This window comes from Saccoglossus kowalevskii, chromosome 5, assembly GCF_978046115.1.
Source record: "Saccoglossus kowalevskii chromosome 5, keSacKowa6.1, whole genome shotgun sequence".
Lineage (NCBI taxonomy): Eukaryota > Metazoa > Hemichordata > Enteropneusta > Harrimaniidae > Saccoglossus > Saccoglossus kowalevskii.
The window spans coordinates 11586369-11610924 of record NC_140645.1 but is presented as its reverse complement, the minus strand read 5'-3'; the positions used below and the strand labels follow the sequence as shown (position 1 = coordinate 11610924).

General features: G+C 35.9%; 2 protein-coding genes across 2 annotated transcripts; one reads left to right on the top strand and one right to left on the bottom strand.

Annotated features, from left to right (window-relative positions):
• Positions 1-3772: 3772 nt before the first annotated feature.
• On the top strand, positions 3773-7791 carry LOC102804377 (CMP-N-acetylneuraminate-poly-alpha-2,8-sialyltransferase-like). The gene is made up of 4 exons (XM_006820473.3): positions 3773-3903; positions 4189-4338; positions 4420-4890; positions 7379-7791. The coding sequence occupies exons 1-4, from the start codon at positions 3773-3775 to the stop codon at positions 7647-7649; spliced, it is 1023 nt and encodes a 340-aa protein (XP_006820536.2). The 3' UTR covers positions 7650-7791.
• Positions 7792-11138: 3347 nt separating this feature from the next.
• LOC102804486 (CMP-N-acetylneuraminate-poly-alpha-2,8-sialyltransferase-like) lies at positions 11139-15227 on the bottom strand. The gene is made up of 4 exons (XM_006820474.3): positions 15041-15227; positions 14441-14560; positions 11727-12188; positions 11139-11505 (listed from the first exon to the last, which is right to left on the bottom strand). The coding sequence occupies exons 1-4, from the start codon at positions 15172-15174 to the stop codon at positions 11247-11249; spliced, it is 975 nt and encodes a 324-aa protein (XP_006820537.2). The 5' UTR covers positions 15175-15227; the 3' UTR covers positions 11139-11246.
• Positions 15228-24556: the final 9329 nt, after the last annotated feature.

Genomic DNA, 24556 nt, shown 5'->3' with positions numbered 1-24556 from the left:
GGTCTTATTGCAGCAATATGAGGAAGTGTTTGGCAGTGATTTGGGGTATTGCATAAATTTCACCAATATTTATATGCTAAAGAATTTATTTTTGAGAGTGATCACCAGTCATTAATTTATTTAAACAAGACACGAGAAGTAAACAGTAGGTCAATGCGGTGGGCCATATATTTGCAATCTTTTACCTACTGCATTATAGCAATTAAAGGTAAAGAAAAATATAGGTGCAGACTATTTAAGCAGAATTGAGAATGCTTATATTTACTGTTACAATATTTATTGGAAACTTTGAGAAATGTAAATTCATTGGTAGTGATGCTGATTATTGGACCGAAAATGTGGCTTGTGCAGGTTTAATGAGGGGGGGAATTTGAGCATCCTTTATTCTGTGTTTTTTTTATATTACCTCAAACCCTGCAAACAGAAATGTGCATGGAATCATGGGAAGAAACGATGTGCATTGCCGTATGATAAATGTCACAAAGGTGATTGACAGGTAATATTTTTTTTTTCAGTTCTGGAAGGACAGTTATAATCTACCAGGTGTGCTGTTATTTGAATAAAAAATTGTTTACGATCTACTGAGTTGCCTACGTGAGACGAGACCGCTGCTAGCAAAAACACATTCTGATTGGCTCATGTGGAAACCTAGGTGGTGTCCCTGAATCTGAGCCATTTATGCCTATAAATTGGACAGACTGGGAACAGTTGGAATTCATCATTTCTACTGTGTATCATGTGTGTAGCTGCTGCGATATTGTGAGACAAGTAATACAGGTTTCAATCATCGTTCTGTGAGACTTGTGTGAACTGCTCTATGATCTCCTGCTTTCAGTTGTGCCGTCCAGAATAACAGCGTTCCTCTGCAGGCAAGACTCCTGTATTTCTTCTTTGTTGTGTTGCAGAAGCCATTGACTTCCGTTCATCTCTACATCCGGGAACTGTGAGTTATAACCAATGCACACTTTCCCAGGCAATCCCCTATTTTAGTGACTTTATTTATGCATTGTATTTTTATTGTGCTTTATTACTTGTAATTATTTTGATAGGTATTAAAGTAAGGAGCTTTAACTCGATATTTTGGTGTATGTGTATTACATTTCTAGTACTAGTGTATTGTCTACCCCATACGAGCAATGAAAGAACCCCCTGTCCAGTGTGTGTTCTGTGGGTGGCCCTCTCAATTGCAATAAGCAGGCCTTACAATGTGACATTCAATAAAAAGCAATATAAGAAATATCTAGCAGTTCCAAAACTAGTGACTGCCCCGCTCATTCACATCATCGTCAAATCAATCAAGTGCTTGTATTAGGAAGATCAAAGAGCGTGTAGATTTAACTCATGCCATGTGTGATACCTGTGTAATTTATGTACCAATCAAAGGTCATATTTGTACACGCCAGGGGTGATATATTCTACACGTCATCTGTAATATATGTACACATCCAGGGTAAACTCCGGTGATCAAGTCTCATCAAAGTATGGCCAAAGAAACATTTTCATAAGGTATAGTGAAAATTAACTTATATTCGAAGACAGTATACTCATATTTACCCTGAGAATGACCGAATCTAATTATGTATTTGTCTGTATAATACATTTAATGTATGCCGGTATATTGCAAAGAAACGCCATTTTGTGCACATAAAAGTCTGTTTTCATGTATATTATGACGATGGAAGATCATGATTAAACTGCAAATAGTTCACTGTTGCCTGGGTATCACATTATTAAAATGTACCACCTTCATTCATGCGATGCCACAGTAACGATGAATGCGAATACCAACACACAGCAACAGGGAGGTTATTTCTCTAGAAACAGTACTTGTTGATGACTGGCAGAAGAAGTAGTGTCTTACCCGGAGAGGCTACATTAATCGCTTTATGTGTAAAGCCTTTTTTTCTATCCTTATTCTGATAATACCTTCAACTAAAATGTTAAAAAAATTGCAAAAGCCACAGAGCCATTTGTTATTTAACATACAGTAATAGGCTAAGTCCTCAACCAAATTACACCAGATATGCCTTATGATAGAGTAGATAAATATATCAGAATCGGTCCACCAGTGAAAAACAAAGATAGCATTCAGGAACTCTGAGCGTCATGGGGTGATTGCCTGACCTCAGTCAACCTCGGCCGAACACAGGTACCTGCTTGCCACAAAGCACTGTCACATAGTTCCCTGTGGTAAAAAGCATTATATTTCACCTGCGATTTGTACATAAAAACGTCAGGAGAAAGAAAGTTACATTCAATGCAAGTCTTGATTATTACAATCCAGCATGCAACAATACGCGTAAGAAAACATATAAAACCCAGCAAACTAGGGACGCCATGGCTGTGGGAGTAGTAAATATTATCACAACCTCATTGGCACATAAACTAGTTTAGTTGGAGACAGTAATGTAGCTGCAACACTTACTACTGCAAGGCCACCCGTATTCCTTGGTGTATTCGAAATTTATTTTCGGTTATGCTCGTAGTTAATTTAGGAAAGAGTACAATAGTAGCGGAAAAGTTCTCAATTCCAACGCTAAAATTAAAAGCAGAACATATTATTCAATAATAAGCAGTGCGGGCTTGTTATTCCCTGTGATAAAATATGACAAGATGCTTATTTGATTTCAAAAGAGGCTATAGAACACACACACGCAGTAATATCCTCCCCATCCCAGTTACACCTAATATCAGCACGTTGACACTATCTTCCAGAAAAAAATTAATATCTCATGCACTTTCCTCTTTTATTTTTCACCGGCTTTGTAATCGTCTCAGTGCCTCAGTAGTTAATCATGGCTAAGAAATACATAATGAATCTTTGATGCATGTTTTTTTAAGAGTTGATTCAAAATGGTTGACTTGGGGATGCTGTTTTGGGGGGTCATATTACTATAATGGCTGGTCTGATCATGTTTAAATGTTTCACATACATCATGTAACAAATGTTTATTTGCATTTGCTTTAGAATCTGATTCAAAAATGCAAAGACTGATCGCCATTTTTAGAAATGCATTATAATATGCAGATTACAGGAAGGAAGTGCACAAATAAACTTTGCAGTTTGAATCATGTCTGTAACTTGAGTGTAGGTAATTATTTGGCGCCAGTATTTGTTGAAAGTCACTATAAACTTGACAGGGACTTGTCAATGATAGTGTCTTGTTGGTACGGTATTATAATACTTATGTGTTTGGTAAACCAGGATGTGTCATGCTAACATTGATCTAACTTCGTAATACTAAATGCTGATATCTGTAACTTGCTAGCTTTGCCCGTACATATAATTGGGTTTCTAAAACAACAGAGTAAATGTCGGACTATACGAGGTCAACAAATCGTGGTACACGTTATCATATGCATTCGTCGCAGAGAGGACGCTGACCTGCAGTGAACCTGACTGTACTGTGCATGGTGTTTTACATCCGGGTTATATGTACAGATCTAGATCGATATTTTCCTTTTACAAGTATTAGTATTAGGGACTTTATATATTGCTTCATGCTCGGTAGTATGATAGTATGATAGACATGGAATATAACCCGCTCAACCTCCCTTAAACTGATTTTAAGCAGATTTGCGTCGTCAATTGCACATAAGAATCAGTGATCTGACCTCCGTGTATTGGGTGCGGGATGAAGAGAATTAAACCACTTGGCATCATATGGGTGAATCCTAGCCCATCACCTAGTACCATCTACATAGTGTTAATATATAATTACTTCCTTTTACAGAATAAAAGACAACCCAATCACCTGCAGCAACTTATACTATGGAAAACACATTGATGAGAACGTTTGTATCACTAATTATTTTTGGATCTGTCATATACATATATATGTATGTTTATTTACGCAATGAAGCCTGGATTCAATTTCGTGGCAACAGGTTATTGATATTAAGGTACATACACACTATTAATTCGTGTGTTTCTTTCCAAATCATATGATGTATGTACTAATTTGAAAGTCAACACATTGCGAAGGTGGGCTGTCTTAATTTGTCATGTACTATGTATTACATTGGTGAATAAATTCTCTATTTGTGAAACAATAATTTTAAAAAAGTCAATCATTATCATTGAAATAAACTTTTAGTTTCATATAAATCTATATCATTTAAGCGAATATAAATTATTTTCACTATGAATATATACTATCCACTATGGATATGTAATTGCCTTCACAGAGCGACAACGTCATCGCATATCACTCAACAACAGACAACGAACTCTCTCACGAATATGACAGGCGATGAAAAACTGCATACTGGCGATATTACGGAACAACCGACAAACCACTCTCCAATAAATATCACAGAAACTGCAATAAAAAATAGGTATGTAATATGAAAATATGACAATAATAATTTACTCTCAATGATGAACATCATCATTTTTTTTCGTTTTTGTTTTCATAGTACACAATTATTCAAAATTTTTGCAAGGGGCAATCCATTTACAATTAAAGGCGAAAACATGACTGTGCATAGGATACCACGACAGAAGACGTGCGCCGTTGTTGGTAACAGTGGAATTCTTCTAAACAGCAGTTGTGGTGACGAGATCAACTCCAACGACTTTGTCGTCCGATGCAACATTCCAGAAATTGAAGGATTCAGTCGTGATGTTGGCAACAAGACAAATGTAACCAACATTAATCTAACCAGAGTTAAAGACATTCATCAGTATGCAAAAAAGAACAGTGACTCTCCTAATTTCATTGATAACTTCCGGTATCTAAACAACACAATACTTTGGACTCTTGGGTCATCTCGAACAAAAAGAACAAAAAATCTGGTATATTCCGTCAAGTACCTCAAGTCAAAATTTAATCTGAATTTCCAGGTGGCTTACACGGAAGGTGAACAAAGCTATAGTCATATATTAAGGTGAGTTATTATGTATGTTATACACACCGTTTCTCTTCTGGGTTGCGTACCACGGTGGACCTTATACTTTATTGATATTTTATGTTGTTGGTTTTTTTCTCGCCGGAGCGTACGTAACAACGTGTTTCAAGGTTGTTCTTACAACAGCTTATGATCACTGGTCAACAACCGTATATTTTGCATGTTCTAGCAGGCGTCCCATGGTCTACCGAGAACAAATAATAACACATAATGCAGACTGCATATTGACGTTGTTTAATACTTTTTTTTTAATCTATACAAATATAATTTACTAAACGTCTCAAGCAACCATGGTCACTGCAGTTGCATTGTTAGCTTTAAATTGAACGTATGCATTATCACGATTTCCCCATTAATTAAAATGCATTCCATAAATTTCGACCATGCGTTTCGTTCGCCTGCTGACAATCAACGAGCAGGGCATCTTGTTCTAAAGAATATAGCGAAATATATAGGAGAATCATATCTATTTGATCACATCACACCATAGATATTGTATGAGGTGTATTAATTCTGATCTTTGTATTGTGATTCGTTGCTATGCGACTCGTTAAATACCATGACCACTTGTTGAATCCCAGGAGATATCACAGGGATTATTATGTAATAATATGTCTTAAAGAATTCTTAAGAATTTATATATTTCTATATCTGCATATGTGCAGTCACAAATGCCACCACTTTCAACTATCGAAACAAATCAAAATAAGGCGTTTATTATTGCTTTCATATATTTTGAGAAAATTAGAGATGGTATTAAATCGCCCAGTATCTCGTTTTCCACAAACACGTTCCAGCTGTGATACGCCCTCTCTCGACCATTTTCACAAATTACTGATAATACTACACTGCATGCGTGTTTGCCCTGATAAAAACGTCAATTTGTACGCTGTATTTGTATTTGCAGTGAGTCAATGCCAATAAACAGAACGCAGTCATATCTGGTTTAAATGAGGAACTTGTGTAAATTAAATGTATATATTTAAGATAATTATTTTAACAATTTTGTAAAGGTTTGTATGGTTAGAATTACCTCATAAAATTCACCTACAATAGCACGTGATTCGCAAATATATTTAGCCTGCATCCTCATTAATTTGTCTAGTCTAAATATGATAAGCGAAAACAAGAAACCAAGTCATATATCTAGTATTATTTCCTGGTATATCTGTTATATTGTTTCGACCCCGAAACTTAATAAATGTGTAAGTTTGAATATTTATCTGAACAGAAATTTATCAAACTATTTACTAAGCAAAACTACTTGATGATAGTAACATATTTTTCTTTTTACTATTTATACGAATAATTTTATAATTATCGCGTAATGTCTAAGAAAAAACTGCCAGCGCGTAATTTGCTTGGAATAATTGAGAATAGTTATTTAGGAAATCAATCTATAATCCATTTAATGCATTCCCATGCATTTAAGGTAGATATGCAGTTTACCTGACAGGTATTTTAATTAGTTAATTGGGCAACCAAGATGACCTTCCTTGTCCACAAAACTATATATTTTCGGAAAGCTTATTTGTTTAAATTTTGTACGTATTTGTTTATGGACACTGTAGTTTGAAATATGCACAAAAATGTGTTTTTTTTTTTTTTGGTCAAAAGTGATTTTAAAAAAATTAGCCTCTAAACCATGCCTCTGTTTCTTGTCAAAATTGGTTTACGGGTACATCTGTTTACTATGTAGAAAGTTCCGTCTTGAAAACTGTCTACCTGTTGTCAATTTTGCTGGAAAGTAGCTCAAATTTCACTAATTCAACACCCAGGCTACTTGTCCGTGCGATTGCTGTAATACTGTTCAACCAAAAACAATGCCCTGGCGTCGTTTTCAAGATAAACACATTGTCAATCATTTGTAAAAATTACAAAAAATGTCAAAGTGCCTAGGAGCTATTTTCTTTTGAAGTTCTGGGATGTGCACTAAAAAGAAGCTGAGATAAATGCTAATTTGTATATTTTATGATTAAGTAAAAAATATATGCTGATTTGCATCCCTATTGGATTTAACAGAGCTCCACTAATGATTTTAATTTCAAATTTTCACAAAAAAAGATGTTCATACAATGCAATAAAAAATAAAGTGAAATTTGTCAAAATTTGCAAAATAAAATGCATCTCTATCTTAATATTGCGAATATCAATGGTATGCCCGGGTATTTGGCATCAAGCATAAGAGCTCTGCGGGGAATGTTTCTGACAAGACATCAAATCGCTATAATAATTTCCTATCAACTATGGCACCCCTACTGAGCTTTTAATATTGCAGCCAAATACAAACGCTTGTTGTGAATTTGCACTTGTGTTGATATTTAGGCTTCGACATCTAAGGTAAGCAAAATCTGCACAAGGACTTTAGTGTGCCCTTTTAATTCTTCTTTCTCTCACCTTGATGGAATGCAAACTGTATTGAAAGTGAAAACAATCTTACATTTTATCATGATGATTTTTATTCCAGAGCAATGAAATTCAAAAAGGCTCCAACAGGAGGAATGCTTACCATTGGTGTCGCTGTATGTCTCTGTGATAAAGTCAGTGTATATGGATTCTATCCATTTCCAGCTGGTCCCGATGGCAGATTTGTTCCCTATCACTATTTTGGAGAGTTTACAAATATTACAGCTGGGTCTTTCAAAACACGACATGGTTACAATCAAGAATACTCGATATTGCAGAAGTGGCACCAGGAGGGACTTTTGAATTTTGTCTCTGATACATGCACAAAATAAAGTGTGAAAAGTCAGTCATATGTAAAGTTTACAGAAATGCATATATTGCAATAGGTCATACAACTGTCACCTGAATATCGCCTAAACTGGGTGTTAAATAATGAGATAAATAATGAAATAAAAGTGTAATTTTATCTACCAACATCGCCATCATTATCACATTTATTTGCTTTATTTATACTATTTACAATTGCATTTACATATTTAATTTAACTCGTGTGTATTTCGGGCTGCGATTTATTGATTCACAAATTACATTCAATTCCTTCGTTTAAGCAATCTTATAGCATGACATTTTAAAATATCACGTGACATTGCTAACAAAATTTCGGTGACGATTACCAATAATAAAAATATAAGAAGATTCTATATAGACTGTGTTTGATTCTGGGTCTCAGATAATGCAAGCTATTTTATTAAGCTATGCTTTAATGACCAACTATAGGTTTTTCATTGTATTACTCTTGAGGGCGTGACACAATCAACATATTCTGAAACGCGCTTCAATCATACAATCGACATGTCTGACTATTATTGCATGTTATCTCGGGTTGGACCATTTACAAAATACAAAAAACCAAATATTTGTTTTTATGAGTCATATCACTGAATATCCAGTTACATCTCATAACTGACACTTACAAAACATGTGTTAAATCAGTATTTCTTTTTGAGTTATTATATTCTCCTATTTTTTATTGAATGTGTATAACGAATCCGAGATTCGTATTTTGTTTGATTATGGAGATCTAAAGCAGTGGGATGTGATGAAAGTGATGAAATTGAAGGGCCAAATTGCGAAATCTGTTCAAAAAATAGAATCAAGAGATTCTGTTTGATGATTGGTCATGTGACAAATGTTTTGACCCTTGTGCGTCCATGCTTCCGTGTGTCCGTGCTTCCATGCGTTCGTGCGTGCGTCCGGACCTATATCTTAGAAATTTCTGGACGAATCATGATCAAACTTCACACATGCACCATACATGATATTATACATATGTACATCAGTTTTTTTCCACGATCTGATTCAAGATGGCCGAATGGCGGCCATTTGTGTGCTCAAAAATCATCAAAATCAAGCTTTTCCCGGCTGTTTACAGATGGATTTTGTTCAAACTTGATATATACATTAGACATTATGGGACCTTGATGCAAACAATTTAATTTTCAGATCGGATTCAAAATGACTCACTGGCGGGCATTTTGTTTTATTGAATGGGCTTCTATGCCCATATCTCTGACTTGCTTTGACTGATTGTGTTCAAATTTGTAGCTCCAATGTCGACGAGGACGAGGGGAGCTTATAGTATTACTGATTGTCCATCGGCGTCTGTCGCCGTCGTCAACTTTACATTTTCGACTTCTTAAAATCCACAAACTGTATAGCTGTGAAACTTTCTAGGAAGGTACCTTCGGTTGTTCTCTCTCGGATTTGTTCATTTCGTGTGGATGTGTTCAATTGTCTTATTTATAGCGAATATTTTTGTCATTTTTGGTCAAAAATGCTATTTTCGACTTCTTCTTGAAAACCGCTAGCCCAAATGCTTCGGTACTTGGCATGTAGGTACCTTGGGTGGACCTCTCACAAATTTGTTGATTTTGTGATGATATATATTTAATTCTCTCATTTTGATGAATATTTTTGTCATTTTTGGTAGAGTGATATTTTCGACTTCTTGTTAAAAACCTCAAGTCTGATTGCTTAGATATTAAATATGTAAGTACTACATGTGGACCTCTCTCAGATTTGTTCATTTCGTGATGATATTTTTAATTCTCTAATTTTCATGAATATTTTTGTCATTTTTGGTAAAAAGTGATATTTTCGACTTCTTGTTTAAAAACCGCAAGTCCAATTGCTTTGATATTACATAAATATGTGCTGCATGTGGACCTCTCTCAGATTTTTTTCATTTCGTGATGATGTCTTTAAGTCTCTAATTTTCATGAATATTTTTGTTATTTTTGGTAAATAGTGATAATTGCGACTTCTTGTTTAAAAACCGCAAGTCCAATTGCTTTGATATTACATAAATATGTGCTGCATGTGGACCTCTCTCAGATTTGTTCATTTCGTGATGATGTCTTTAAGTCTCTAATTTTCATGAATATTTTTGTCATTTTTGGTAAAAAGTGATAATTGCGACTTCTTGTTAAAATCCGCAAATCTAATTGCTTTGATATTATAAATACTACATATGTACTACAGGTAGACCTCTCTCAGATTTGTTTTTTCGTGATGATTTTGTTAAATTATCTAATTTTAATGAATATTTTTGATAAAAAGTTATATTTTCATTTTTTTTTTTGAAAACAGCAAGTCTGATTGCTTTAATACTACACATATTGTTCATTTTCTGATGATATCTTCAGTTCTTTAATTGAAATGTGCATTGATAACAGCTAAGCTATCTCAGCCGACAGGCTGCTAGTTTAATATTCATTATACATCATGTCATAGATATACAGATATATTGGTTTGACGATCCTATTCAAAATGGTGGCCATTTTTGTACTAAAATTCATCAAATATCAAGCATTTCTGGCATTTATGGATGGATATCGTTCAAACTTAGTACATACGTTAGACATTACGGGTTCCTGATGCACAACATTTTATTTTTCAAATCGGATTCAAAATTACTGACCAATATGGACAAGTACTTGTTTGACGATCAGATACAAATGTCAATCATTTCAATGTTAAACAATCATTATAATCATATTCCTGACATGGTTATATTCCAGCTATATTACTATAAACAAAACTATATATCTTAAATTTGATAACTAACGGGGACTGTGCCATGCATGGTTTGTATAAATAGTTTTGTACACTGCCAGACTGGTAACACTTTTTCAAAATAACAAAACAAATTGATATGCATAATTTGGATTAAATCAGTTTGCTGGTGGCAAATACAATTACGATTTACTACTCTCTTAGTAGCCGTAAACAGACTTACTTACATCCACATATTGAATTCACAGAATAATTTCAAATTCTAATCGATTACATTACAATATTTTCACTGTAAATGTTGTGATTTTTGTTTAAGGTATTCATATTATTTGAATGCGTTTTACACTAAACATTATCACATGGATACAAGAAGAGTAATTCTTGTATTTTCATTCGACCAGTTTTACTTCACATACCGAATCAATGTGTCTGTACTCATCATTATATTTAAGGCAAAATCGTTAGGTTCAATAATGTCATCTGTTAAGCGTGTTCTCTTGAAAGGTAAAGGTTTCAAATTATGCTAGCAATAGTGTGTTTTATTGGTGCCTGAACAATGTAATAATTGCTGCTAAAAGAGACAAGCGTCCCAAGACCGATATATGTTTTGGGTCATTGTAAAACCGGAGAAGGTTTATGTGAAAATTGTTGAGGGTAATTAAATATTCACATTTAATATATTTTAAAGACGCATTCAAATTAAGTTCACCAACGAGCTGTGGTTTCAATTAACACAATAGGAATGATTTGGATATAAAACTAATAGAATTCCACTTTACATAAATGAAGTATACACTCTCATTCCAAATACATTCATATTGAACTACGGATATCCCAGCACAGTAATGTTTTTATCATGTATTGCATTTGTCAGATACAAAATGTAAAAGTCCATCTTTGCCCAATGACTGAAGAACTGAGTGCTCCTTGTTAAAATCATGTCGTGTTTTAGACGATAAAGTCAGTTCGTCATAATAGTGATAGGGGACAATACTGCCATCTGGTCGAGTGGGAAAGGGATAGAATCCGTAAATGCTGACTCTGTCACAAAGACGCAATGCAGAACACACGGCATGCATCCCCGCGGTTACCATACTTTTGATTTTCAATAACCTGAAATTGAAACAAAATACATTAGTAAACAACATACAACTGGAAATGTGCGATTGAACTTGACCTGATAAATATGTTTGAAAATCCGTATTGCAATTGCAACTAAATGCGGGCCATACATATGTTCAAACTCATGATGAATAGTTGTTTCCTGACAACAACATGTTACTTAAATTACTTCTACAAAATGGTTTGTGTTCTTCGCATTTACTGACTCTCACCTAAAACACGGTCTTAACGAGCTGGAGTAAGTCACATTGAAATTCAGGTCAAATTGTTCTTTGAGATATTTTGTTGAATAAACTAGACGTCTGTATCTAATAGAGGTATTTGAACTACTTGACCAAAGTACAGTGTTATTTAGGAAAATAAAATTGTTTAAGAGGTTTGGAGTTTCACTGTGTTTCTTCGCATAACTGAATATATCATAAACTCTTGTTTTGTCAAGAATAATAATATTCGTCTTCTTTCCAACATCATGACTAAACTTCTCAATGTCCGGAAGGTTACAGCGGATAACAAAGTCATTGAAGTCGATCCCTTTACCACAACTGCTATTCAAGAGAATCCCACTGTTACCAACCACGGCACATGTCTTCTGTCGTGGAATTAAGACAGACTCATTGAACATATTAATTGTGAATGGGTTTCCCTTTGCGACAAGTTTGGTAAGCAGCATGTTGCTACAAAAAAGAAGAAGTTTTTACAATTGAGTTGTAAAGTGAATAGAGATACATAATATCAAATAAGTATGCAAATGAGTTCAATAAGGGTGTTATAATTCAATACTCGTAAATTTAATGAAATGTTGTAGTACTGCGCAAACTTCTTTTCCTTGAAAAGTTGCAGAAGTACCCACGAGGAATTCAATGTTTGCTCTCGTGATAAAACTCTTTGTCTAAAGACAGAAATTAAATTATAATATACCGAAAACGTAACACAGATTTGGTACATTGTGGAGACCTCTTTCAGAAATGTTCATTTCGTGAAGAACGGAAGCTCTAATTTGAGTTAACATATAATAAATAATAACCACCAGTCTGAATTTCAGATACGTTATATGTACTGTAGCAAAGTGCGAGATGCGAATGAAAAAAAGTTTCGAGACAAAAATGGAAACTGAGAGTTATTAATTATGAAATTACTCCAGTCATTGCAATGTAGTTTTGTTTATTTCACGTCAAGTAGAAACACTATAGACATGAAAAGAATACCGGAATGTAAAGTGAGTAATAGTGACATTCACGGGATTTCGTGATTAAATATAACATTGCATTACAAGGTGAACTTAGTATATCATTAATAGTAGAAATTATGTACTCAATGACATTCTAGTAACCGGTTTGATGTTTCATTTAATACATTAGCCTGGCCCTAATGCAAACATCACACTAAGTGTTTAACAATAAAATAAGAGACACACGTTAAAAACCTGATTTCAATTTCACGTTATATTTAAGGTTGCTTTCTGCATAACGCAAAGAATAAGATGAAGCAACGTCCGTCAGTGTTATCAGAAGTCCGAAGATGACAAATATTGGGTAGAAAAATAAAAGCCATGCTGCGAATTAACTTAGAACTAAAGATAAATACGTTTCAGGTCCAAGTATGCCCTTAAACCCAACCAGATGCTTCATTTGTATAAATGTTAGTTTTACATTACTGGTTCTGTATACCTAAAAGAAATTTATGAGAACAAAAATGCATCTTTTTTTCCTGGACTAGGCGAGCATAAACATAACTATATAAATGCGTCTAACAGATTATTGACAATCACATATAGATTCACTGTTTTTGTATACTTATTCAACCTTTCATTTTTTATTGAAGATCTTCAATGAAAATTTAATAAAGCATGACCTCTACATCACTTTGGTTGTCATTTTTAAAGAGCGGAATAATAACCACAAATGTAATACTTTTTTTCAAATCAAATCAAAAAGTGATTAAAATCGGGAAAATAATTGATACAAAAACTAGTAAAAAGTCATTTGGCACCACTTTACCTAGTTTAAGTGTATTTAAAATAAACAGAATTTCATTTCCGTAATTGTTTGGTTTATTCATGAAATGATGTCTTTCAATGCATATTTTATCGATGTTTACAAATCTTCCTAGTTAGATTTAAATGATTTCCTAAATATTCGATTACAGCAGACGACCCTCCCCGGTGTACTTTGCATAAAGGTCGTTTCATTTTAATACACATGCCTTTAAACCAAGGTAGTTACTTAGTTTGTTTGTTGAGTATAGTATAAAACTAATTGCTTCCAGTGTCAAGATATATTAAGACCTTGTTAAAATTGTATAATTGAATGTCACGGGTTCTTGATCTGTTGCAGATAAACTGAGGTTATGATTTGGCAAATGACTTAGTGTATATACTAATGGCAAATGGTCGAATTCCACACGAATCCGACCTATATCAAATTTCAATTACTTGACTGAGAAGGTGTGAGAGACAGTAATCAAGTAGTGTGGTAGAGTCGCAAGCAATAAAATTAGCTAGTGCGCTACTTCTGGTGTAAAAATCACCTGCTTGAATTATGTAACTGATTGAATTAATGGCACGTAATTCCATTAGTTTATCATTCAGCTTCATGTACTTTGTATTATTGAATATTTTTGTTATTTTAATAATAGTGATACTGAATAATTTGATATTTCAAACATTATTTATTATAATCCCTTAAAATACAATTAGTTCTACACCCTTAAAAATGTTTTTGCGGGAAACGAAAACGAAATCAATTCTCACTAGTAAGTTAGATATTCCTACATGACGTCTAGTTTTTTTATTACATACAGTCTCGAGCCATTTTAGTCATATCGAAATGCCTGAATATATGAGAATTGTTTGTGAACGTGCGCCTTTAAACCATCAACTATTCTTGTGTCATTATGGGTTAGTTGTGTGCACCCTGCAATTACTCACCTGTTTTCTGTTCGATTTTTATCTCTAGTCTTGTTATTATCACAATTTTGCAGACTATGTGTGACGTTATTTTGCGTGGTGGTGTTCACTATTTCAACTGTCATCAATGATGTACTGTTTCTAGATGAACACATGTAAAGATTGAATAACTGGATCACAAACATAGTGATACTGAACACGACATAACTACAATACGAATAGCAATACCAAATGGTAATGTAGGGTATCTTTATGCAATGCATTCTTGGTACAGGGGTCATAGCTTGACACGTTGTAATATAAACGTCCCTGAAATATGATCTCGTGAAGTCAGAAGACACCAAATGATTGCCAACAGAATAGTCATATAATTACAAAACATTCACATAATTTGATGGTGGCTTCATATATGCCATTGATCTTTCTTATTTAACTGCTTGTCCGACAGTACAATGTGAAATGCCACTATGTAGTACTCAATCCGTCATACATATTCACAGTACATTTGCATATATAATTCAATAAGAACATGTGTTAATTTACACATGCTTTTAGTGAGAGTAGACACAATGCAAAACTGTAAGAGACTGCTTGTCACAGTCAGATCAATTAAATTCTAACCTCCACGTAAAGTGTGCTACATCTCCCCGTCCCTGCAAATCCACAGGCGATGATTCCGCATATAAATATAAATATATATATGCAACTGATCCAATGGAAATCAGCAACAGGAAGAACATTATAATATACTTCATAGCGAGATGTAGACCATGTACTACATATCGCACATAGCTGAGTTGATTTATGAATACAGTGTCTGGCCTGTTTCACACAAATATATTTATCTTGTGAGCTTTGTTCTATAAATACTCGTGTGGTATTGCATTTATTTTAAGAGAGACTATACAGGTTGCTAGGTGGCGAAAATATGCCTGTACGAGTAAACAAATGTTCGAATGTTATATCTTGAACAAACCTAACCTAACCTGAAGTCTATTCAAAAGAAGTACACATATTCATTGGTTGGTTAAACAGTTTTATTGTATATTCTTTAGTCAGTTGTAAATTGTCGCTTTAAATTTCCATTGACGTCACTTTGTACAACATTAATTGCATCTCTTTATAAATTAAGAGCTTTAGCCATCTTTATAGTGACGTTCCCTTGTGAGTACATTTCTTGGCCCACGCTGTAAATTTAGAGGCTTAGCCACCTATGTATTAATGTCACTTTGTACTACAGTACTTGGCTAACGGTGTAAATTTAGAGGCTTAGCCACCTATGTATTAACCTCACTTTGTACTACTGTACTTGGCTCACGGTTTAAATTTAGAGGCATATCCACCTATGTATTAATGTCACTTTGTACTACAGTATTTGGCTCACGGTGTAAATGTAGAGGCTTAGCCACCTATGTATTAATGTAACTTTGTACTACAGTACTTGGCTCACGGTGTAAATTTAGAGGCATAGCCACATATGTATTAATGTCACTTTGTACTACAGTACTTGGCTCACGGTGTAAATTTAGAGGCATATACACCTATGTATTAATGTCATTTTGTACTACAGTATTTGGCTCACGGTGTAAATTTAGAGGCTTAGCCACCTATGTATTAATGTCACTTTGTACTACAGTACTTGGCTCACGGTGTAAATTTAGAGGCTTAGCCATCTATGTATTAATGTCACTTTGTACAACAGTACTTGGCTCACGGTGTAAATTTAGAGGCATAGCCACCTATGTATTAATGTAACTTTGTACAACAGTACTTGGCTCACGGTGTAAATTTAGTGGCTTAGCCAACTATGTATTAATGTCACTTTGTACTACAGTACTTGGCTCACGGTGTAAATTTAGAGGCATAGCCACCTATGTATTAATGTCACTTTGTACTACAGTACTTGGCTCACGGTGTAAATTTAGAGGCTTAGCCATCTATGTATTAATGTCACTTTGTACTACAGTACTTGGCTCACGGTGTAAATTTAGAGGCTTAGCCACCTATGTATTAATGTCACATTCTACTACAGTACGTGGCCCACGGTGTAAATTTAGAGGCTTAGCCACCTATGTATTAATATCACTTTGTACATCAGTACTTGGCTCACGGTGTAAATTTAGAGGCTTAGCCACCTATGTATTAATGTCACTCTGTACTACAGTATTTGGCTCACGGTGTAAATTTAGAGGCTTAGCCACCTATGTATTAAAGTCACTTTGTACTACAGTACTTGGCTCACGGTGTAAATTTAGATGCATAGCCACCTACGTATTAATGTCACTTTGTACTACAGTACTTGACTCACGGTGTAAATTTAGAGGCATAGCCACCTATGTATTAATGTCACTTTGTACTACAGTACTTGGCTCACGGTGTAAATTTAGAGGTTTAGCCTACAATGCATTAACCTCACTTTGTACTACAGTACTTGGCTCACGATGTAAATTTAGAGGCCTAGCCACCTATGTATTAATGTCAATTTGTACTACAGTACTTGGCTCACGGTGTAAATTCAGAGGAATAGCCAACTATGTATTAACGTCACTTTGTACTACAGTACTTGGCTAATGGTGTAAATTTAGAGGCATAGCCACCTATGTAATAATGTCACTTTGTACTACAGTACTTGGCTCAAGGTGAAATTTAGAGGCATAGCCAGCTATGTATTAACGTCACTTTGTACTATAGTACTTGGCTCACGGTGTAAATTTAGAGGTTTAGCCTCCTATGCATTAACCTCACTTTGTACTACAGTACTTGGCTCACGGTGTAAATTTAGAGGCTTAACCACCTATGTATTAATGTTACTTTGTACTACAGTACTTGGCTCACGCTGTAAATTTAGAAGCTTAGCCACCTATGTATTAATGTCACGTTGTACTACAGTACTTGGCTCACGCTGTAAATTTAGAAGCTTAGCCACATATGTATTAATGTCACTTTGTACTACAGTACTTGGCTCACGCTGTAAATTTAGAGGTGTAGCCACCTGTGTATTAATGTCACTTTGTACTACAGTACTCGGCTCACGGTGTAAATTTAGAGGCATAGCCAACTATGTATTAACGTCACTTTGTACTAGAATACTTGGCTCACGGTGTAAATTTAGAGGCATAGCCACCTATGTCTTAACGTCACTTTGTACTACAGTACTTGGCTAATGGTGTAAATTTAGAGGCATAGCCACCTATGTAATAATGTCACTTTGTACTACAGTACTTGGCTCAAGGTGAAATTTAGAGGCATAGCCAGCTATGTATTAACGTCACTTTGTACTATAGTACTTGGCTCACGGTGTAAATTTAGAGGTTTAGCCTCCTATGCATTAACCTCACTTTGTACTACAGTACTTGGCTCACGGTGTAAATTTAGAGGCTTAACCACCTATGTATTAATGTTACTTTGTACTACAGTACTTGGCTCACGCTGTAAATTTAGAGGTGTAGCCACGTATGTATTAATGTCACTTTGTACTACAGTACTTGGCTCACGGTGTAAATTTAGAGGCTTAGCAAACTATGTATTAACCTCACTTTGTACAGTACTTGGCTCACGCTGTAAATTTAGAGGCTTAGCCACCGATGTATTAACGTCACTTTGTACAACGGTACTTGGCTCACGCTGTAAATTTAGATGCTAAGCCACTGATGTATTAACGTCACTTTGTACTTCCGTAGTTGGCTCACGGAGTAAATTTAAAGGCTTAGCCTCCTATGCATTAACCTCACTTTGTACTACAGTACTTGGCTCACGCTGTAAATTTAGAAGCATAGCCACCTATGTATTAATGTCACGTTGTACTACAGTACTTGGCTCACGCTGTAAATTTAGAAGCTTAGCCACATATGTATTAATGACACTTTGTACTACAGTACTTGGCTCACGCTGTAAATTTAGAGGTGTAGCCACCTATGTATTAATGTCACTTTGTACTACAATACTCGGCTCACGGTGTAAATTTAGAGGCATAGCCAACTATGTATTAACGTCACTTTGTACTAGAGTACTTGGCTCACGGTGTAAACTTAGAGGCATAGCCACCTATGTATTAATGTCACTTTGTACTACAGTACTTGGCTAATGGTGTAAATTTAGAGGCATAGCCACCTATGTATTAATGTCACTTTGTACTACACTACTTGGCTAACGGTGTAAATTTAGGGGTTTAGCCACTCATGTATTAATGTCACTTTGTACTACAGTACTTGGCTCAAGGTGAAATTTAGAGGCATAGCCAGCTATGTATTAACGTCACTTTGTACTATAGTACTTGGCTCACGGTGTAAATTTAGAGGTTTAGCCTCCTATGCATTAATGTCACTTTGTACTACAGTACTTGGCTCACGGTGTAAATTTAGAGGCTTAACCACCTATGTATTAATGTTACTTTGTACTACAGTACTTGGCTCACGCTGTAAATTTAGAAGCTTAGCCACCTATGTATTAATGTCACGTTGTACTACAGTACTTGGCTCACGCTGTAAATTTAGAAGCTTAGCCACATATGTATTAATGTCACTTTGTACTACAGTACTTGGCTCACGCTGTAAATTTAGAGGCTTAGCCACCTATGTATTAACCTCACTTTGTACAGTACTTGGCTCACGCTGTAAATTTAGAGGCTTAGCCACCGATGTATTAACGTCACTTTGTACAACGGTACTTGGCTCACGCTGTAAATTTAGATGCTAAGCCACTGATGTATTAACGTCACTTTGTACTTCCGTAGTTGGCTCACGGAGTAAATTTAAAGGCTTAGCCTCCTATGCATTAACCTCACTTTGTACTACAGTACTTGGCTCACGCTGTAAATTTAGAAGCATAGCCACCTATGTATTAATGTCATGTTGTACTACAGTACTTGGCTCACGCTGTAAATTTAGAAGCTTAGCCACATATGTATTAATGACACTTTGTACTACAGTACTTGGCTCACGCTGTAAATTTAGAGGTGTAGCCACCTATGTATTAATGTCACTTTGTACTACAATACTCGGCTCACGGTGTAAATTTAGAGGCATAGCCAACTATGTATTAACGTCACTTTGTACTAGAGTACTTGGCTCACGGTGTAAACTTAGAGGCATAGCCACCTATGTATCAATGTCACTTTGTACTACAGTACTTGGCTAATGGTGTAAATTTAGAGGCATAGCCACCTATGTATTAATGTCACTTTGTACTACACTACTTGGCTAACGGTGTAAATTTAGGGGTTTAGCCACTCATGTATTAATGTCACTTTGTACTACAGTACTTGGCTCAAGGTGAAATTTAGAGGCATAGCCAGCTATGTATTAACGTCACTTTGTACTATAGTACTTGGCTCACGGTGTAAATTTAGAGGTTTAGCCTCCTATGCATTAATGTCACTTTGTACTACAGTACTTGGCTCACGGTGTAAATTTAGAGGCTTAACCACCTATGTATTAATGTTACTTTGTACTACAGTACTTGGCTCACGCTGTAAATTTAGAGGCTTAACCACCTATGTATTAATGTTACTTTGTACTACAGTACTTGGCTCACGCTGTAAATTTAGAGGTGTAGCCACGTATGTATTAATGTCACTTTGTACTACAGTACTTGGCTCACGGTGTAAATTTAGAGGCTTAGCCAACTATGTATTAACCTCACTTTGTACAGTACTTGGCTCACGCTGTAAATTTAGAGGCTTAGCCACCGATGTATTAACGTCACTTTGTACAACGGTACTTGGCTCACGCTGTAAATTTAGATGCTAAGCCACTGATGTATTAACGTCACTTTGTACTTCCGTAGTTGGCTCACGGAGTAAATTTAAAGGCTTAGCCTCCTATGCATTAACCTCACTTTGTACTACAGTACTTGGCTCACGCTGTAAATTTAGAAGCATAGCCACCTATGTATTAATGTCACGTTGTACTACAGTACTTGGCTCACGCTGTAAATTTAGAAGCTTAGCCACATATGTATTAATGACACTTTGTACTACAGTACTTGGCTCACGCTGTAAATTTAGAGGTGTAGCCACCTATGTATTAATGTCACTTTGTACTACAATACTCGGCTCACGGTGTAAATTTAGAGGCATAGCCAACTATGTATTAACGTCACTTTGTACTAGAGTACTTGGCTCACGGTGTAAACTTAGAGGCATAGCCACCTATGTATTAATGTCACTTTGTACTACAGTACTTGGCTAATGGTGTAAATTTAGAGGCATAGCCACCTATGTATTAATGTCACTTTGTACTACACTACTTGGCTAACGGTGTAAATTTAGGGGTTTAGCCACTCATGTATTAATGTCACTTTGTACTACAGTACTTGGCTCAAGGTGAAATTTAGAGGCATAGCCAGCTATGTATTAACGTCACTTTGTACTATAGTACTTGGCTCACGCTGTAAATTTAGAAGCTTAGCCACCTATGTATTAACGTCACGTTGTACTACAGTACTTGGCTCACGCTGTAAATTTAGAAGCTTAGCCACATATGTATTAATGTCACTTTGTACTACAGTACTTGGCTCACGCTGTAAATTTAGAGGCTTAGCCACCTATGTATTAACCTCACTTTGTACAGTACTTGGCTCACGCTGTAAATTTAGAGGCTTAGCCACCGATGTATTAACGTCACTTTGTACAACGGTACTTGGCTCACGCTGTAAATTTAGATGCTAAGCCACTGATGTATTAACGTCACTTTGTACTTCCGTAGTTGGCTCACGGAGTAAATTTAAAGGCTTAGCCTCCTATGCATTAACCTCACTTTGTACTACAGTACTTGGCTCACGCTGTAAATTTAGAAGCATAGCCACCTATGTATTAATGTCATGTTGTACTACAGTACTTGGCTCACGCTGTAAATTTAGAAGCTTAGCCACATATGTATTAATGACACTTTGTACTACAGTACTTGGCTCACGCTGTAAATTTAGAGGTGTAGCCACCTATGTATTAATGTCACTTTGTACTACAATACTCGGCTCACGGTGTAAATTTAGAGGCATAGCCAACTATGTATTAACGTCACTTTGTACTAGAGTACTTGGCTCACGGTGTAAACTTAGAGGCATAGCCACCTATGTATTAATGTCACTTTGTACTACAGTACTTGGCTAATGGTGTAAATTTAGAGGCATAGCCACCTATGTATTAATGTCACTTTGTACTACACTACTTGGCTAACGGTGTAAATTTAGGGGTTTAGCCACTCATGTATTAATGTCACTTTGTACTACAGTACTTGGCTCAAGGTGAAATTTAGAGGCATAGCCAGCTATGTATTAACGTCACTTTGTACTATAGTACTTGGCTCACGGTGTAAATTTAGAGGTTTAGCCTCCTATGCATTAATGTCACTTTGTACTACAGTACTTGGCTCACGGTGTAAATTTAGAGGCTTAACCACCTATGTATTAATGTTACTTTGTACTACAGTACTTGGCTCACGCTGTAAATTTAGAAGCTTAGCCACCTATGTATTAATGTCACGTTGTACTACAGTACTTGGCTCACGCTGTAAATTTAGAAGTTTAGCCACATATGTATTAATGTCACTTTGTACTACAGTACTTGGCTCACGCTGTAAATTTAGAGGCTTAGCCACCTATGTATTAACCTCACTTTGTACAGTACTTGGCTCACGCTGTAAATTTAGAGGCTTAGCCACCGATGTATTAACGTCACTTTGTACAACGGTACTTGGCTCACGCTGTAAATTTAGATGCTAAGCCACTGATATATTAACGTCACTTTGTACTTCCGTAGTTGGCTCACGGAGTAAATTTAAAGGCTCAGCCTCCTATGCATTAACCTCACTTTGTACTACAGTACTGGGCTCACGCTGTAAATTTAGAAGCATAGCCACCTATGTATTAACATCACTTTGTTCTACAGTACTCGGCTCATGGTGTAAATTTAGAGGTTTAGCCACCTATGTATTAATGACACTTTGTACTACAGTACTTGGCCCACGGTGTAAATTTAGAGGCTTAGCTACCTATGCATTAATGTCACTTGTACTACAGTACTTGGCTCACGGTGTAAATTTAGAGGCTTAGCCACCTATGTATTAATGTCACTTTGTACTACAGTACTTGGCTAACGGTGTAAATTTAAGGGTTTAGCCACCTATGTATTAATGTCACTTTGTACTACACTACTTGGAAACGGTGTAAATTTAGGGGTTTGGCCACTCATGTATTAATGTCACTTTGTCCTACAGTACTCGGCTCACAGTGTAAATTTAGAGGCTTAGCCACCTATGTATTAACCTCACTTTGTATAACAGTACTTGGCTCACGGTGTAAATTTAGAGGCTTAGCCACCTATGTATTATTGTCACTTTGTACTACAGTACTTGGCTCACGCTGTAAATTTAGAGGCTTAGCCACCTATGTATTAATGACACTTTGTACTACAGTAATTGGCCCACGCTGTAAATTTAGAGGCTTAGCCACTCATGTATTAATGTCACTTTTTACTACAGTACTTGGCTCACGGTGTAAATTTAGAGGCTTAGCCACCTATGTATTAATGTCACTTTGTACTACAGTACTTGGCTTACGGTGTAAATTTAAGGATTTAGCCACCTATGTATTAATGTCACTTTGTACTACACTACTTGGCTAACGGTGTAAATTTAGGGGTTTAGCCACTCATGTATTAATGTCACTTTGTACTACAGTACTCGGCTCACGGTGTAAATTTAGAGGCTTAGCCACCTATGTATTAACCTCACTTTGTACAACAGTACTTGGCTCACGGTGTAAATTTAGAGGCTTAGCCACCTATGTATTATTGTCACTTTGTACTACAGTACTTGGCTCACGCTGTAAATTTAGAAGCTTAGCCACCTATGTATTAATGTCACTTTGTACTACAGTACTTGGCTCACGCTGTAAATTTAGAGGTTTAGCCACCTATGTATTAATGTCACTTTGTACAACAGTACTTGGCTCACGCTGTAAATTTAGAAGCATAGCCGCCTATGTATTAACATCACTTTGTACAGTACTTGGCTCACGCTGTAAATTTAGAGGCTAAGCCACCGATGTATTATTGTCACTTTGTACTACAGTACTTGGCCCACGGTGTAAATTTAGAGGTTTAGCCACCTATGTATTATTGTCACTTTGTACTACACTACTTGGCTAACGGTGTAAATTTAGGGGTTTAGCCACTCATGTATTAATGTCACTTTGTACTACAGTACTCGGCTCACGTTGTAAATTTAGAGGCTTAGCCACCTATGTATTAACCTCACTTTGTACAACAGTACTTGGCTCACGGTGTAAATTTAGAGGCTTAGCCACCTATGTATTATTGTCACTTTGTACTACAGTACTTGGCTCACGCTGTAAATTTAGAGGCTTAGCCACGTATGTATTAATGTCACTTTGTACTACAGTACTTGGCTCACGCTGTAAATTTAGAGGTTTAGCCACCTATGTATTAATGTCACTTTGTACAACAGTAATTGGCTCACGCTGTAAATTTAGAAGCATAGCCGCCTATGTATTAACATCACTTGTACAGTACTTGGCTCACGCTGTAAATTTAGAGGCTAAGCCACCGATGTATTAACGTCACTTTGTACTACAGTACTTGGCTCACGCTGTAATTTTAGAGGCTTAGCCACCTGTGTATTAATGTCACTTTGTACTACAGTACTTGGCTCACGCTGTAAATTTAGAGGTTTAGCCACCTATGTATTAATGTCACTTTGTACAACAGTACTTGGCTCACGCTGTAAATTTAGAAGCATAGGAGCCTATGTATTAACATCACTTTGTACAGTACTTGGCTCACGCTGTAAATATAGAGGCTAAGCCACCGATGTATTAACGTCACTGTGTACTACAGTACTTGGCTCACGCTGTAAATTTAGAGGCTTAGCTACTCATGTATTAATGTCACTTTGTATTACAGTACTTGGCTCACGGTGTAAATTTAGAGGCATAGCCACCTATGTATTAATGTCACGTTGTACTACAGTACTTGGCTCACGCTGTAAATTTAGAAGCTTAGCCACATATGTATTAATGACACTTTGTACTACAGTACTTGGCTCACGCTGTAAATTTAGAGGTGTAGCCACCTATGTATTAATGTCACTTTGTACTACAATACTCGGCTCACGGTGTAAA

What these genes read in the sequence shown, in the direction of transcription:
- LOC102804377 (XM_006820473.3), top strand. Translation starts at nt 3,773, where the DNA reads ATGGAAAACACATTGATGAGAACGTTTGTATCACTAATTATTTTTGGA. An exon ending in AACAGGTTATTGATATTAAG is followed by an intron (nt 3,904 to 4,188) that starts GTACATACACAC and finishes TTGCCTTCACAG; the next exon opens with AGCGACAACGTCATCGCATA. An exon ending in AGCTATAGTCATATATTAAG is followed by an intron (nt 4,891 to 7,378) that starts GTGAGTTATTAT and finishes TTTTTATTCCAG; the next exon opens with AGCAATGAAATTCAAAAAGG.
- LOC102804486 (XM_006820474.3), bottom strand. Translation starts at nt 15,174, where the DNA reads ATGAAGTATATTATAATGTTCTTCCTGTTGCTGATTTCCATTGGATCA. An exon ending in AAAAATCGAACAGAAAACAG is followed by an intron (nt 12,189 to 14,440) that starts GTGAGTAATTGC and finishes TCTTTTTTGTAG; the next exon opens with CAACATGCTGCTTACCAAAC. An exon ending in TCGTTAAGACCGTGTTTTAG is followed by an intron (nt 11,506 to 11,726) that starts GTGAGAGTCAGT and finishes TTTCAATTTCAG; the next exon opens with GTTATTGAAAATCAAAAGTA.